The 15,875-nt window shown below is 27.4% G+C and overlaps 1 protein-coding gene and 1 long non-coding RNA gene across 2 annotated transcripts in view; both read left to right on the plus strand.

Annotated features, from left to right (window-relative positions):
* Positions 1-694: 694 nt before the first annotated feature.
* Positions 695-2,133, plus strand: LOC143144683 (uncharacterized). Its single transcript, XR_012991482.1, has 3 exons — positions 695-834; positions 910-1,167; positions 1,596-2,133. It is a non-coding gene; the product is annotated as an uncharacterized LOC143144683 (long non-coding RNA).
* A 4,543-nt stretch (positions 2,134-6,676) lies between these two features.
* Positions 6,677-15,875, plus strand: part of Milt (trafficking kinesin-binding protein milt) — an 87,245-nt gene continuing 78,046 nt past the window's right edge. The window contains exons 1-2 of the mRNA XM_076306568.1: positions 6,677-6,874; positions 11,317-11,536. Of these exons, the coding sequence (XP_076162683.1) occupies positions 6,677-6,874; positions 11,317-11,536 (418 nt within the window). The remainder of the gene's footprint in view (positions 6,875-11,316; positions 11,537-15,875) is intronic.

Consider the following 15,875-nt stretch of genomic DNA (forward strand, 5'->3'; position numbering starts at 1 on the left):
GCGGCGCCATCTATCGTCTTATGTTTTTCTTATTATTCTCCCCTCTCATTGTTCTGACGTCACTATACGAATTCAAATATTGTTATCGAACGAAAGATAATCGTCCTTGTTCCTGTGCTAATTCTAATAGAAAAACTAGAACAACTGAAAGTTATGTCGAAGCTATTGTTTGAATAACGGAATTCCGACAAAAGCACACCTGCGGTAGGTCATGTATCACAATAGCCAACGAATTATGTGAGCGTTAAATTATCCTCAATTTAACGTCAGTTATAAGCAATTTTAAATATGTTGTAATGAATACAGTTATTTTTACTTTAATGTATTGTAATCAGTCCTGTATGTTTAATAAACATTTTTACATATTGTAATGTATGCTTTATATTATCTGTATTTTATATATAGTTCTTAATATCTCGAAGTATTCTATTGTATGCTTCATACTCTATGTATTTTCCACATTCAGATGTATTAAGTATTAAATATATGTAATATATTTGTGTCTGTTATTTAACTAAAAATGGGAAATATTAGTTACACAAATGTATGTATCAAAATTCATTGTGAGGATATAAAACCCTGTATTTAATAAATAATAGTTTAATCCTGAAGTAATAATCTATTTTATATTTTACATATCATAATCAATTGTCAAAATATTCGTATTTACTTCATAGTGATTCAAGTAAAGTATCGCTTGTAGGTTAAATATTTTAGAAGGTTGAAATCATTTCGTGATGCAATCAGCGATATAAAATTTCTGCGCATCTATTTCGCGCAGTGAACTGCGTGTAAAAAAGAAAGGGTAATCCACTTGGGCCGGTGCACCACGGTGTAAGTACAGTCCAGAGTACAAATATAGTGACTTTGAGAGAACTGTAAGGCCTGAGCAAGTTTGTCAAATTGCAGCACTTTGGTTACTTGATAGGGGAGGCATAGGGATACGACACGAGCAAAGCCTGCGTTACACGGTACACGCTGTACACGACGCTATAAACAAATCATGTACAGTAACAAAGGCAGTAAAACCCTTGACTATAGGATACCAGCAATGCAGGACTAAAGTTGTAGGAAAAAATCCACGATACGAATAATGAGAAAAATTCGGTAATTGTTGGATTCCATGAATGTAAATTATTGTTGTTGGCGATTTGGATAAAAAATCAGGTAAAATAAATTTTGAATGTTCATGTATGTGTTTACATTTTAAGAAAGGTTTTATTGAATAATAAGTGTTTTTTTACTTATGAAGTTATACATTCTTTTAATGGCTACTTTTACTTTATTTATATTATGTTATAAATTATTTTATAAATAGGTAATAAAATTGCTAAAATAAAAAATCATCATCAGATTTGAGCAATATTATTGCTAGCAGAATTAAATATTGAAATTGGAGTTAATGACTCAGATAAAATATATATTAATGTTTATGCTATATGTTATGTATATTTTATATATAATTCTTTGTTTTGAAGTATTCTACTGTATACTTCATACTCTACTGTATTTTCCACATTCAAATGTATTAGATATTAAATGTATGTAATATATTTGTATATCTTATTTTTGAGTAATTAATATTTTATTAACAGATACTGAAAACAACATCGGTCCACCATGTATGAAGAAATTGAATAAAAAATAGTTCATTGAATCTTGGTTGGAAAATATTTCTTTCTCATCATGGCTAGCTCAATGCAAGGAAAATCTTTTTGCAGTCAAGTATCTAATATGCAAGAAGACATTAAAAGCAGACAAGAGTTACTTATGGAGATATGTTGTTTTTACTGTACATCAGCCTAATCTAAAAACTGATGATTTCTTAAATTCATACAATAATGATATGTATAAAAAGTAAACTATATGAAATCAATTATGTAATATAATAATATTAGATGACCCAGATGAAAACGATAATTGTAATTAGTATTTATTTATTTTTTTTTGTGTAAATTTTTGTTTATTATATAATTGTATGTAATATACTTTTGTAATATTTTATATACATTTTTGTATGTGTTTTATGTATATTTTTATTTTAACTTTATATAATTTTTATTAGTCGTTCAATAATTCATATTTACATTACAACAATAATGTAAATAAATCATTTTTTAAATTTCATTCTATATTTTCTTTTACGTTGGATTAATATTTTAAATTTAAGGTCATATTGTAAAAGAAAATATCATTCAAAGTTTTCAATTAGAAAAATTACACTAACCCTACAATAATGTAATTAAATCAAACATTCTAACCCCGACCATTGTGGGGTTATGAACCATTAATTATACTAAGTTCCTCTATTATGCGCCCTGTGGAATTATTCCTATCAACCCTGTTCAGAACTGATTTGAAAAGATTCTTTCTGGAGTCTAGAACTTTAAGGATCTTCAACAACCGTACGAATGTTAAAAACACTAAATATCCTTTCTATTGTTTGCTCTATAAAACCATATAATGTATCAAAAAATATTTATTAATTCAAATAAATATTTATTAATAGTATTATTTGTAATGCCTAATCCCATACAATAATCACCGCTGTTCAGCCAAATGCCCATTATTTCATTGAAAAAAAACTTATTTAATAGCTGGCACTCAACAAGGATACCACTTCACGGCCTTGTCGAAACTGACATAAGATCACTATATTTATACCTTTCATTATAAATGCCGCGTTTGTTCGTTTGCCGTATCTTATTCATTTTTGGTGTTGTATCCGACTCATTGTCATCTTCGAGTGACATGTTTGAGTTGTCCAGTCTCAAGAACAAATTCTCGACGAATTTTCAATTTATAACATTGGCAGTTCTGAATTTTTAGTACGAAAAGAGGCAATACTATACTCTCATAAAGATATAATAAAGAATGTAAAAGTTTGTATTATCACTGAAACTGAAATTCAATCTTGTACACGATAAAGACTGATTTCGTTTATCGACGAGCACCTGTTATTGAGATTTTATACATTGATAGAGCTTGAAATACTGATATTAGTAATTATAGTTTTACAGAAATACATTTAATAGTTTAACCTATTCATTTATGAAAATATAGAAATTATTTCTAAGTAAAAGCGTTATATTAGTCAGTAAAGCGCTTAATAAGTCGCAATATTTTTTTGGTACAGGTTCAAACACTGTCAGAGCTCTTTTCAATAAATATTATCTTGTTCTTATTCACGCCTTTTTAAAATTATGCAAAACTTCTTGTAGTTACATTTGAGCCTTAAAATTTAATGTTTTAATATAAAAACATAGAATATGTAGGATGTTTACTGTAATAACGTACAAAAGAATGAAATTTTGTTATACGTAAATACGAATTTAAATTATAAATATTACTTACTACAAGTAGTTAAATATAAATTGAAAGAAATATATTTTATATATGCGACGAAAATGTTTAAGAATCAATTTGTCCATACAGGTAATGTTGTACAATAATGTCCTTTACTATACATTTATTAATATATTTATGACGAATATAATCTTAGTATATCTATTGAATACAATAAAAATATTAATTAAATGCAATATTATCGTTTCTTTTTTTTGTGCATATTATATTCGAGGTCGTGTGTACATACGTATGTATTTCTAATTATGTCAGTTTCCTACTTTTTAATATTGAATTACTTTCGATATATCAATATGTTCATTCTACAAATACAAATAGAATGTCACAATAGAATGTCAACATAAATAATAAGAGGGTCGCATGATTTAATAAAATGTGAATAAGGAAGCATATGTACATGCGTGTGTGTGTATATTAAAATTATATAACTATATACATATATTATATATTGTCTGCTTATTTACATATATTATTGGACAAAGCCTTGTCGAATTCAAACCTGCATTAAAAAAAAATCCGTATCATCTTTTACAATCTTTAAAGAAAAAACAAAGATGAAACGTTAAACGTGTTTAATAACAAATACTGAAATATAATGAACAGAAAAGTCTTCCGTGAATATAGATAGTATTTCAACATCCCGTTATAACTTAAAGTCAAATAAAATTTCATCACCCGGTATATGATCGTCTTCGTAGCTTCGGACTGCTTGGGGCCGTTATGGACGCCCGAATTTTCTTCGCAAAATAGTTTTGTACACAAATTTTCTGCTTAGTTTATCACAACAAATGTGAAAAATATTTTATAAAAACGACTGGAAATTCCAGAAAATTGACAATTATGTGACACAAGCAGAAAATGTCGGAAAGGCAGGTGAGTCAGAGTTTTCTATTTTTCATTCGGTTTCTTTATATTTCTAATCTCCTTTTTCTTTATTGGTATATTTTTCAATAAAAATATGTGAAACAAGTACAAAAAACATTGGAAAAGAAAAATCAATGGAATGATTACGATCGTTGTTTTTAACCTCGTTACAAAAGGTTACTGCGGACGACTCAATCGATACATTGTCCCCGAATTTCATTTTCTCGTTAAATACGAAGATTATAAACTTTTTATCACTTGCGACGTTCTTTTTGGTGTTTTTTAGATTTTATTATGATAGAAAAATATTCTGATTTTCATGCTTAAATGTTGTGTAGCAGAGATTGAGAGTTAACTATAGTCGTTATTAAGTTAACCTTTCTTTGAAATACTTTTTTAAAATTGGTTAATTTAAATGTAATTTAAATTTCACCATGTATAATTATTATTCATTTGTTACATTTTATAAAAAGGAGGTAATATTATATGGAATAATTGTTCGTACATTTTTTGTTAATATTTGTAAAAATTGATGTGTCAAAGTTGTACAAAATTTTCCTATTTGTCATATTTCTTATTGTAAAATCGGATGAATTATTAACATAAATATTATGATGATTCATGTATGATACATTTATGATTCATGTTTTGTACTTGAACTTCAATCTTAATTATTTATTGAAGATCTAATCGTTCAAATTTAAAGATGATTTTTTGAATATTAAAATATAAATTTACTACATTATTTAATGTATTTTATATTTGTGCTATTTTTATGAAATCTATAATTTGTTTATAATAATATTTAATTATTTAATTTTTTTTTGTTTTTAAAAATGCTTTTTATTATAATTTTTTAATTTATAATAAATGTAGGCTAAAAATTTGAATTTATATTTTAGTAAAATATGTTGAAAAAAATTATATCATTAAAGTATGTGTATAATTTTTCTTATGGTTACAGAATTTGTACAGTGTTTTCTTTTGGTGATCATTGTGGTTTCCCTAGTGGAAACCAAAAATTGTATACTACGTTACGGTGAGTTTTTACATAGTTTTTTAATTTTTTTAAATCACACTAAATAATTGAGCAATTCTGTACAATAAATTTATTGATTCGCTAATCAGATATTTATTTTCTGTTAGTTTGATTTCAAATAATATACCTTCTTAATATTGTAATATTTATGCAGCTTACTGCTTTTTTATTTTATGAAAACCAAAATATTTACCTAAATTCATTACAAATTCACATTTAATTGAAATTAATATTTAAGTAAAAAATAATAAGTTAACTTATTTAATTAAAATAATTTAACATGCACTAAACGTTTATTAATGAGTAAAAAAATAAATATTATATTCTTTAATAAACTTAAAAATGCTTATAATAATATGATGCAATATAATTTGTGAACAATTGAAGATAAAGTAGGCTTCTTAGAAATCAAGGACTAATCTTACTATATATCAGACATACCCTTATTTGTATCTTAATGAAGATATGTACTTTGTAATTAAAATAGTACAGTTCCAAAAAAAAAGCAGAAAAAGAGATGAAATCAACTGATTATTCATATGATTGGTGTAAATTATTTCTTTTCTAATATTGTATTACTATCTTTTATATTATCCTTTCTATAAGTTGCTACAATTTCTCCTTGTAGATGCTTAAAAATTTATTTTCAAATTTTATTTATATGATCATATTCAATATATTTTCTCCAAATATATTTTAAAATTTTATAATTCCTGTAACATTGATTTAATATTGAAACTTCATATTTCAATCATTATTGTTCTTAATTTTTAAAGTTCTAAATTTTATCAAGTTGATAATTAAATATACTTAATTATGTTTACTTTTAACCCATGAGGTATACAACAAATTTACGAAAATTTTAAATATGACTGTACAATTGTTATCATTGAATATTAAATGATAACACAGAGGAAAGATAATAGATCCTTTGTAGGTATCAGTAAATTGTTTGGAAATTAATCAGTTTGTATAAAAGCTTTGAGACATTTATGTCTGCTTTTTCTTTTGATATTTAATTTATATATTACAATAACAAATATTTTTTTTATTTAATAGCAAATTTATTTGAAAGTCAATAAGTTTTTAGTAATCTATAATTTTGTAATTTTTTTACTTTTTTCAAGTCTTGCAAAGGAATAATTAATGTAATAGACCAATTGCCAGTATTTAATCACTACATAATGATAGGTATAACAATGTTACAAAGATTGATAATCATTAGTCTCTTCTTTAAAATAAATTTTTAAATTTTTACATTTCATTATAAATATTAAAACAATATTTTCTTGTGTTAGTAGGAAAATAATAATATATACAAACAATCTTGTTTTTATGTTGAAAGACCAATGTTCTTATAATAGAAAATATATTTCAACGTGATAATTTGTGATTCTTTCGAATGAAATGTTACTCAGAGGGATTGCATTTGCGGAAGCAAGGCGGAATTCCGCTAGACGCATTCTGAAATCTCAAAATTCTAGTTGTGAAAAAGATAATGCTGAATTGTCTTATGATGGAGTCTTTCAGCGTAATTTGGGGTCAAAGGCAACTACATTTCTGCAATCAAACGATGAATGTGGTCCAAATTCTTCCCTTAACTTTGTAAGTTCTCTTCAGTTACAATAGTTTCTGAAAATAATAAGAACTAAAAACTCTGCATTACAGTAAAACAAAGTATTATGAACATTACTATTACATTAAATATACTAAATAGATATTAAAATTTAATTTTTTTTCTTCAATTATTGAAATGAATCTTTTGTAAGTAAATTATAGGAATAACTAAAATTAAACTTATATTTCTTTAGAAATAACTAAAATTAAACTTATATTTTTAATAATTTTATAATTTTCACAACTAGTAAATTTTAATAATATTAATGGTAAAATATTGAGTAAAAATAAAATAAATGATTAAGATTTACTTCAATCTACATCTACCATGTACAATTCATATAATATCATAATATTATACATGTAATACTTTTTACTGAAAAATGCAAGTTTGTTCATATTTGTGTTCTATTTTTAAAAAGTATTTTCATTCTCTTCTGACTATTTTACAAACATTTATCCTCAAGAAAAGTATATTTTAAGTAAGCATCAAAAAAATTGTCAAGAAATATTTCTATGGTAGAATAGAATCAATGAATTTATGTAGAAAGTTCATAAAGCTGATATTCGTTTACTTATATGATGAAATATAATTAAAAAAAGCAACTAATAAAATCAAGATTGAATGCTCATATTATTTTTTGTGCATAATGTGAATTATTATTATCATTAAAATGGGAATATTTAATGTTATCTCAATATACTAAAATATCTAAGAGTATAGATATCTATATTCTTGTAATATTTATTTGGAATACAAGCAATTGTAACTACGAAAGATTTATCAAATGTGTTTGAAATTAATTCAAAGTAATTAACATTAGAATAGTTTGGTTCAAAATTGTAATGATTTGCAGTGGTGAGGTTTATTGCAAAAATAATTTTTTTAAATACAAATAATGGATGTCCTCTTCTTTACATGTTGACATCTTCTAATTAGTATATAGGTCTTACAAATGCATTAGAATAGATAAAATGCATTATGCGTATTTACTTTTTTTTACTTTATTTTATGATAGAATAGACATTGCATGTTTGTTTGGATTATCAATAGGTTTTTCTGTCTATGAAATCATGATTATACTATGATAAAATAGGTAAAATGAACTCTTGATTAAGTTATGTAATACCCTTGGTCTTGATTTAATAAAAATCATTAGGATAAAATATATAGAAATTTACTGTATATAGAGTAGAGTTACATAAAGTAAACTGGAAATATTATAGTCTAACAAGTGTAACATGTATATGCATCTTTATATTATTAGTCATTCTCACTTGATAGATGTTCACTTCTCAGTATGATAGATTTTTTGTTGAATATATTCATCCATAAAATGTACAGTATTTTGCAGAAATATCACGACATTAATGTACTATTTACAATAGCTGTCAACATGTACAAACATCTTATAATAATACAATAATATACATAATCATATCCGTATTATATGTACATAATATTTTTTTTAAGTGCTTATCTTTTAACTTGTTGAATTTGTTTTTTGATACCTGGAAGCTAATAAATAAAAAAATTATAAGGGTATGTATGCAAAAATTGAAGAAGATCTGGAAAATTCACATAAAAAAGACGTACAAAAAATCAAATGTCATTGATAAATGTATATGATAAAAAAGATATTGATTTGTCCACTAGTTACAAAAAGAATTGAATCAATCAAATTAGATGGTCTGCCTTGTATATTCAATTTTTTTTTTTATTATGAAATCTTTTTATATGTTTAAATACCTCAATTCTTTAGATGTATAAATTTCAGCAACTGTACTTACTTTGATCAAAAAATTACGTCCATACTTTGTTGGGGTTTAGTAAATACCACAGTTTTATTACTTTTTGATATAAACAATATATTGGCGTTTAAGATATTGACAGTGTGTGAACAACTACACAATGAATTAATAGGAAGTGCATGAATAATTGCATAATGAATTAGCAGAAAATGTGTGAGCAACTGCATAGTGAATTAGTAGGAAAGTAGATAAAAATTACCATAATAAGCGCTATATTTTTATTAGTTATTCAACAATATTTGTCAATTGATGTCTGTTGGACTCAGTTCAATCACTCTACAATTAATATGGGTTTAATGAATTAATTCTCTTTTAACAAATTAAAGCACTTATTCTGAGTAATAGAAATGTAAAATTTATATATCTAATTCATGTAGTTTTTCCTCATGCGTACGACACGCAACACGCATATGGAAAATAATACAGTTTCACTTTTTTTAAGTATTCCTTTTGATTCACAATATACTTTTCTATATTTAAACTTATTATTAATTAAGTAACAATATCAAAAGTTAATGAAATTAATATATATTAATAATATAATTAAAAATATATTTTATAATATATTTATTACTGCATATCAGCAAATATCATTGTAATTAGTATTGTTAATATTATTTTTAATACTATAAGAAAATTTGGATATATTCCTGAAATATTATTATCATAATTATATTGCAATGCTTCAATATCCATTAATTATGCAAAGTTGAAAAAATAATTCTTACAGATTAAATTTTATTGTATAAATCAATTTCATCAATGTCTTTTCCAAACCTTTCTTGTTCAAAATGTTATTTAAAACTCTTTATATTTCTCAATAACTTATTATGAGTGTGACTAATAATAATGCTCGTTGCACCAATCAAGTGGTGAATCATACTTATGATTAATGAACAAGTATTTATCTGGTGTACCTGGTACACTATACACTATTCAACAAAACGTGTTGAAAGAAAAGGGGGTATTCCCACTTTACGAGGTTAGGACATTTTGATACTTTCAAAAATGACTTATATTTTAAAACATCAGCAAAAAAAGAATTAACATTTAATTAATATAAGTTTTTATGGCTTATTTTACAGTGGTATAAACTATTAAAAAAAACAGCATGTTAAAAAGACATACATTTCATTCGTATTAATTTCTTGTCATTTTTTGTGTCGTAATAAAGTCTGTAACTGTCTATTATTTTTTTTGTAGTTTGCACATCTATTCATTTCTATTGCTATCAAACTTACTAATTCAGATTTACTAACTGATAAAATATTTAAAATATACAAGATAAACGACATAATACAACAAATAAGGAAAGGAAGAGGTCTGTATAAAGTAAAGCATGCAATAATAAACATAGATACCTAAACAGTTCTATCACGCGTTGTACCCAAGTATCCGCCTGAGTTTCACTTGCATTAAACTGTTAAAGGGTTGAAACACTTTCCAAGTTGTAAGAAACAAATATAAAAAATACTAAAAATTGATGGTCTTTTATTAAGCACTCACGAAACGCCGATTATACAGGGTGATTCTTTCGCCAATACACTTTAAAAGAGTGCCACCGTCTAAACATCGCGGCGATATAGCTGTCTCTTAAAAATATAGCCGTCTTCGCTGCAATACTTGCTTTGTCGACCATCACGCTGATACATCAACACTCACCTCTGTATCAACAGATCACTATTTACAAACATTTGGACTATCGCTGTGATGTTTAAGTGGCGGTACCTCTTTAAAGTTGAAAGTTCTAAATCGTGTTTCTCGTAAATAAAAGATTGAGATTTTCATAGACACGGATTTTCTTTAGAGATGGAAATTCTTTTTCTTGGACGGTCGCCGTTACAGTTATTCGGGAAATACAGTGAGTTCTCTCGCCACGCGAATTCGTAGATACGTAGTTGTGCTCGCACTTATGTCTTCATATATACTTTGTATGTGTATATAATTAAATATTAAGTAAACTTGTTTTCACAAGTTTTCTCTCTATAAGGGAGTATATATGGATCCATTTAACCCTAATTAAATTTTGATATTCAAACTGAATACTGAATGTATTATATTATAGAGAGAAAGATCGAACCAGGAAGAAATTGCAAGTGATATTCTATTACGCGTTTTAGTTGACTTTTCTAAGATCTGCAATTAAGCAGAAATTAATCAGCACTGTCCGGATTCCTTCTACTCATGTTACCCCATTTTTCTTTTTTCTCTTTACAATACGTCCTATTTATACAATCTTGTACGTAAAACTTTAGGCGGGAATTAACCGTGTAAGTTAAATCCTTACTATACTGTTCTTCGTTTTTACATTTTATTGAAATCGGTTATCGAATATTAATTACATTGTCTTTGCAACATAGTTCCACAACATTTTTTAACAGAAATAGCTCAAGATAATTCGCGTGCATGTCAAAAAATTAAAGTCCCATGGTGCACTGAAAAATCTGCAGGTACTAGAGATAAGCTCTACAAGCTTAAGTGAGCATCATACGCAATATGTTAAGATCTGTTTCAAAGATGTTAAAAATTATTATTCATTATCTATTTAAAATGATTAAAAATTAGTTTGAAATAAATAATGTATTTCGTTTATTCTCCATGTTTGGCTATTGGTAAAGGAAGGTGAGGCGAAATCCTTCGTCGCCACAGCGTCCAAGCTGGCCGCCGTGGAGGATGCGGCTCCGAAGGGGCCCGAGGCTTCGATTCGATCGAAAGCCACCGCACTCAAAGTGTCGCCTACTGCAAGGGCCACCCTACAGGCCCTTAGATTATCCAAAAACAGAATATCACACCCTCTTACCACTCCACCCTCCACCCGGGACGCCGAAACCATCACCGGTGAGTTGCTCTAATTTTTGTAGTCGTATTCATTTTTCTTTCTTTAAAATTTATCTTTATTGTTGAGAATTTATTTCATTTATTTCGATATCATCCTGATTGAGACATTGATAACTGACGATCAAGTATACTTCTTTCGATTATTTTAGTATTATGAATCATTGATAACAGACAAAGATCTTTTTTATCTTTCCATTTCATTACTACTACTCTGCCTCTTCGGAAAGCTAAAGTTTCACCTGTACGGAAAAAGTTTCGAACAAATATAAATTGTAGTCATTTTTCGGTATAAACTATGTTTTTGATTCGCATAGTCCACTGTTATATTTCTCTCGGGCGTATTTAGTATAGAACATTTTTGGTTTATGCAACTGATTACTGGCTAAATTTTATTTAACTTTGGATTAGGATGAGTCTTGGGAGCATACTCTTCCTTACCCTTCGTTGCTTGCGTTAAACAAACAGGAGCAGTGGTAGGGGTAAAAAAAGTCGAGAAAAAGTCGTTTTAGTTATATTGTAGTTATTGTTCATTTTTCAAATGATGAAATACATTTTCTAAAATTACACTGTTTTATTATTTCACCCTCTGAAATTGTATTTAACCCTTTACGAACGCGTGGAGGAATAATCCTGATTGCAGTACATCCTCGTTGTACGATCATAACTCGAGACTGGACGTGCCTTACAGCCTGTATAGTGCGAGTAATTTGATTGCTTCATTAATTTAACGATCATACAACGAGAATTTACTGTGCTCCGATGTAAATATTTTGAACATTGAGTGTAATTTCCCTGCCGTAGTGTTTAAGAGTATCGATGTTTGCGCCTATAATCTCTTAAAACCGAAAGTCACAAGTTACAGATAAAATCTCTTCTCTAGCACATCATTAGAAGGGGTGTATTAGACTAAGAATAATTAATCGTTTCATCAATATTCGAATCTCGGGCAAATGAGTACGGAAAACTCTAAACTCCAGCCTTCAGCAATTGTAAAAACGTTTTCTCGGGGATCATTTTTGCTGCTAGAGTCTATTTCAATTTCACCAGAGATAACATTCAAAAGGTATACTGAAACGTAAGTAGTGATGATTTCGTTGGCATTTAGTATTTCTGTTCAATTATACAATAAATTGGTATACATTGTATACAAAATTATTGAAAAGAGAAAAGGCAAGATCTGTTACACTCCGTATCAGACCATTAAGGAAAACAATAGGGAAATAGGGAAAGAAGACTAAATGAGAAAATACACATCATTTTTCGAAACGAAAGAGGAAGATGTAAAGATGTTTTAGTACCTTCTAATCGCAGATTTGTGACTTTGCTATTAATAAATGATGATTACTTTTCTTCATCATCATCATCGTCATCATCATCGTCATCATCATCGTCATCATCATCATCATCATTATCTTTATAATAATAATAACAACAACAATAATAATAATAATAATAATCATCATCATCATCACCATCATTATCAATTATCATCATCATCATTTTTATCGTCATGGTCATTATCATTATTTTTGTGGACGTTATCGTTATCAAAACTAAAAGATTCGATCATTCTTTTTTACCATTTTAGAAAAAGTGAAAAATCGCTTTATGGTACCTTGTATTAATATATTTTTAGAAAATTTTTTCGTATCTATAGTTTGGGATTAAAGAAACTGTGATTTAAGTTTAATTGAAAAATGTAAAATTCTCTAATTACACGTACTGTTCTTTCTAATTATCGTGACCTACAATTTTTAATACTTTTGATCGTGAAGCTGCAAATTCTAATTTTAATTCTAATTCTCTTCATTTCTTTCTCTCATTCCGAATAATTAATGTGCGTATAAACGCATTATTGTGACGAATCAAACAATGTTTCATTCATTTTAATCACACGCAGGATTTCGAATCAGCTGATGTGATAATTTTGCAATTCTGACACCGGTGTAAAAATAACTAACGCACTTTGTTGCGTGTCTCCGAAAATAACCGACCTATAAACGGTCGGTCATTACATGCTCCTTTAATATATTGTCCATTTGCTCATTTAATCACGAATGTCAATTTTGAACGTTACTTTATATTTTATTGATATTTATGATTGAAAGATGGAATAGTAACTTTACAATTATTTCTTACATTTCTTTGTTAAGTACATGTAAAAAAATTGTGTTTATTTTTCTTTCATAAATAAAAATTGTAACTTTGGTTTGTTTACTGTTGGAGAAGAAATTTAAAAACGTCTCGTATAAACTTTATCTTAACTAAAGATATTATTCCTTTTTCAAATCAAGAATAAACTCTTACAAGTTATGGTTTTTTCTTATTATAAGAATCTAATCATAAGTCTGAAAATTATTATTGTTTAAATACGTAAAAAAGTTTGTTGTTTAGTGCATGTATTTTTGATTTTGTAACACAATTTAATATTCAATGATTGTTTACAGAGGGCGTAAAATGATAATGGTTCAAAAAGTAATTAAAAGATTAACTACTCGCGAAGTTTATAGAAATCGATTTTTTTGTAATCGATCTATTCACGGTTCTGTAAAGAAACGAGATTGGCCAAAAGCCAATAGATTCGTTCTATTTTGTTCTCTCTCACCGTGCGCTAAGTTCTATCTTGACTTGTGAATCTACACGTTCGTTTCCTTGACTCTCCTGTGTTTTGCAAGCTTTCCTGTTTACAGTAGTTTAACACTGGTTAGGAATAATTATTGGTGATGTTCAAAAATCCTTGCCAAAATTTGATAATATCTTGAGTAGACTTTGCCGGCTATGAATGTGAGAAGTGTACCGTGAAATTCATAAGTTTTAGTAACACGATTTAAAAGACGTGCAATTATTTTATCTTTGAACAATATGTGAACATTATTATATATACAGAACTTTAATGTGATTCTAATTATAAAAATCTAATTTAATTTTTTAGACACTTTTCTCAATTTCCTTTTTTTTTTGAATTTGGAGAAACGAAGTTCCATGGTTTTTATATACATTGTGCGTGTTTCTATTGGATAATTATACAATTTTGTCCTTTATTTGCAAACTATCGTGCAAAGAGAGAGATAATATCTGAACAACGAGTTCATTTTTTGAAAATATAAAAGAATTATAGGTATACTGCAGACATGAATAAAATAAACTTTAAAAAGGAAATGAGTACAAGCGTTGAGGATAAATTGTCCTAAAGTAACTGTATCTGTGTTAATACAAACGTAATTAAATATCTAAGTGGTAGTGCTTAAAGAAAGAAAGAATTTTTGAAAAATGATGAATAATAATTATTAACGTGAAATAAAGGATTATGTACCTCGGTAGTGGACTATCAACTCGGCCTACTGGCCCTGGAAGGCTTAAAAAGATTCTTGAAAAGAAAGAGAGCATTCTTAACAAATGGAGAGATGGTACGGTTTCTTCTAACCCATTTATTATAATTACTGTATTGAATTCGGGCATTAGTTTATTTTATTTTAAACCACTTTATTTTACATACATCGCGAAGCTTTCATCACATATGTAAAATTTTAATATCGAAAGGAATTTTAAATAAATTTACTTTTTATTTTATGCATCAACTGCCCTAGAGCAACACATGCAATACCGATGCATATACAAAGTGAATTGCAAACAATTCCCTGAAAAGTTTTCTTCGGAAATAGTACGCACAGTCGAGAAAAATTTTTCTGTTATTTTAAGTTTCACTGGGTTTTTTTGTATGACAAATACGACATTGCCCCCTCCCCCCTCCCCCTCATTTACATTGAAGAAAGAAAGCGGTCACATACCTGTCACACTTTCACACATGAGTAAATTTTATATAATTCAATAGAAATCCTCTTATATGTATAGTATACGTGTAGTGTACATATACACGTATATGTATAATGTACAATACGATTCGGGATCAAATACCCGTGTAAGACTGTGTCTTAACTGAATATCGTACAATACTAAGGGAAAGGCAAAACTCTTTTTGCATAACATTTCTTTAAACATTTTCGTGATATATTTCTGATTAAAATGAGATTAAACTCGTCATAATTTGAATAATAGGTTCTTAACAAAATATAAAATAATATTACATCCGCCATTTATGTAATGTAAATTGTGTTAGTAGAATATTTTATTTGTAAATTCATTTGTTTTATTAATTTATTTGATTCAAAAGTCGAGTTTACTAAAAGGATCAAGTAAAGAAAAAGTTTTTCGACGCCCTGATTTAAATGTCGAATTAATAATGTAAATTATTTTATGATTGCAATTTGTAAGATGCTCTCTTTTGAGTTTCACTTTCGTAACAAGCGTGCAATATATCTTTTCTCGAGTATTTGTGAGA

This window comes from Ptiloglossa arizonensis, chromosome 3, assembly GCF_051014685.1.
Source record: "Ptiloglossa arizonensis isolate GNS036 chromosome 3, iyPtiAriz1_principal, whole genome shotgun sequence".
Lineage (NCBI taxonomy): Eukaryota > Metazoa > Arthropoda > Insecta > Hymenoptera > Colletidae > Ptiloglossa > Ptiloglossa arizonensis.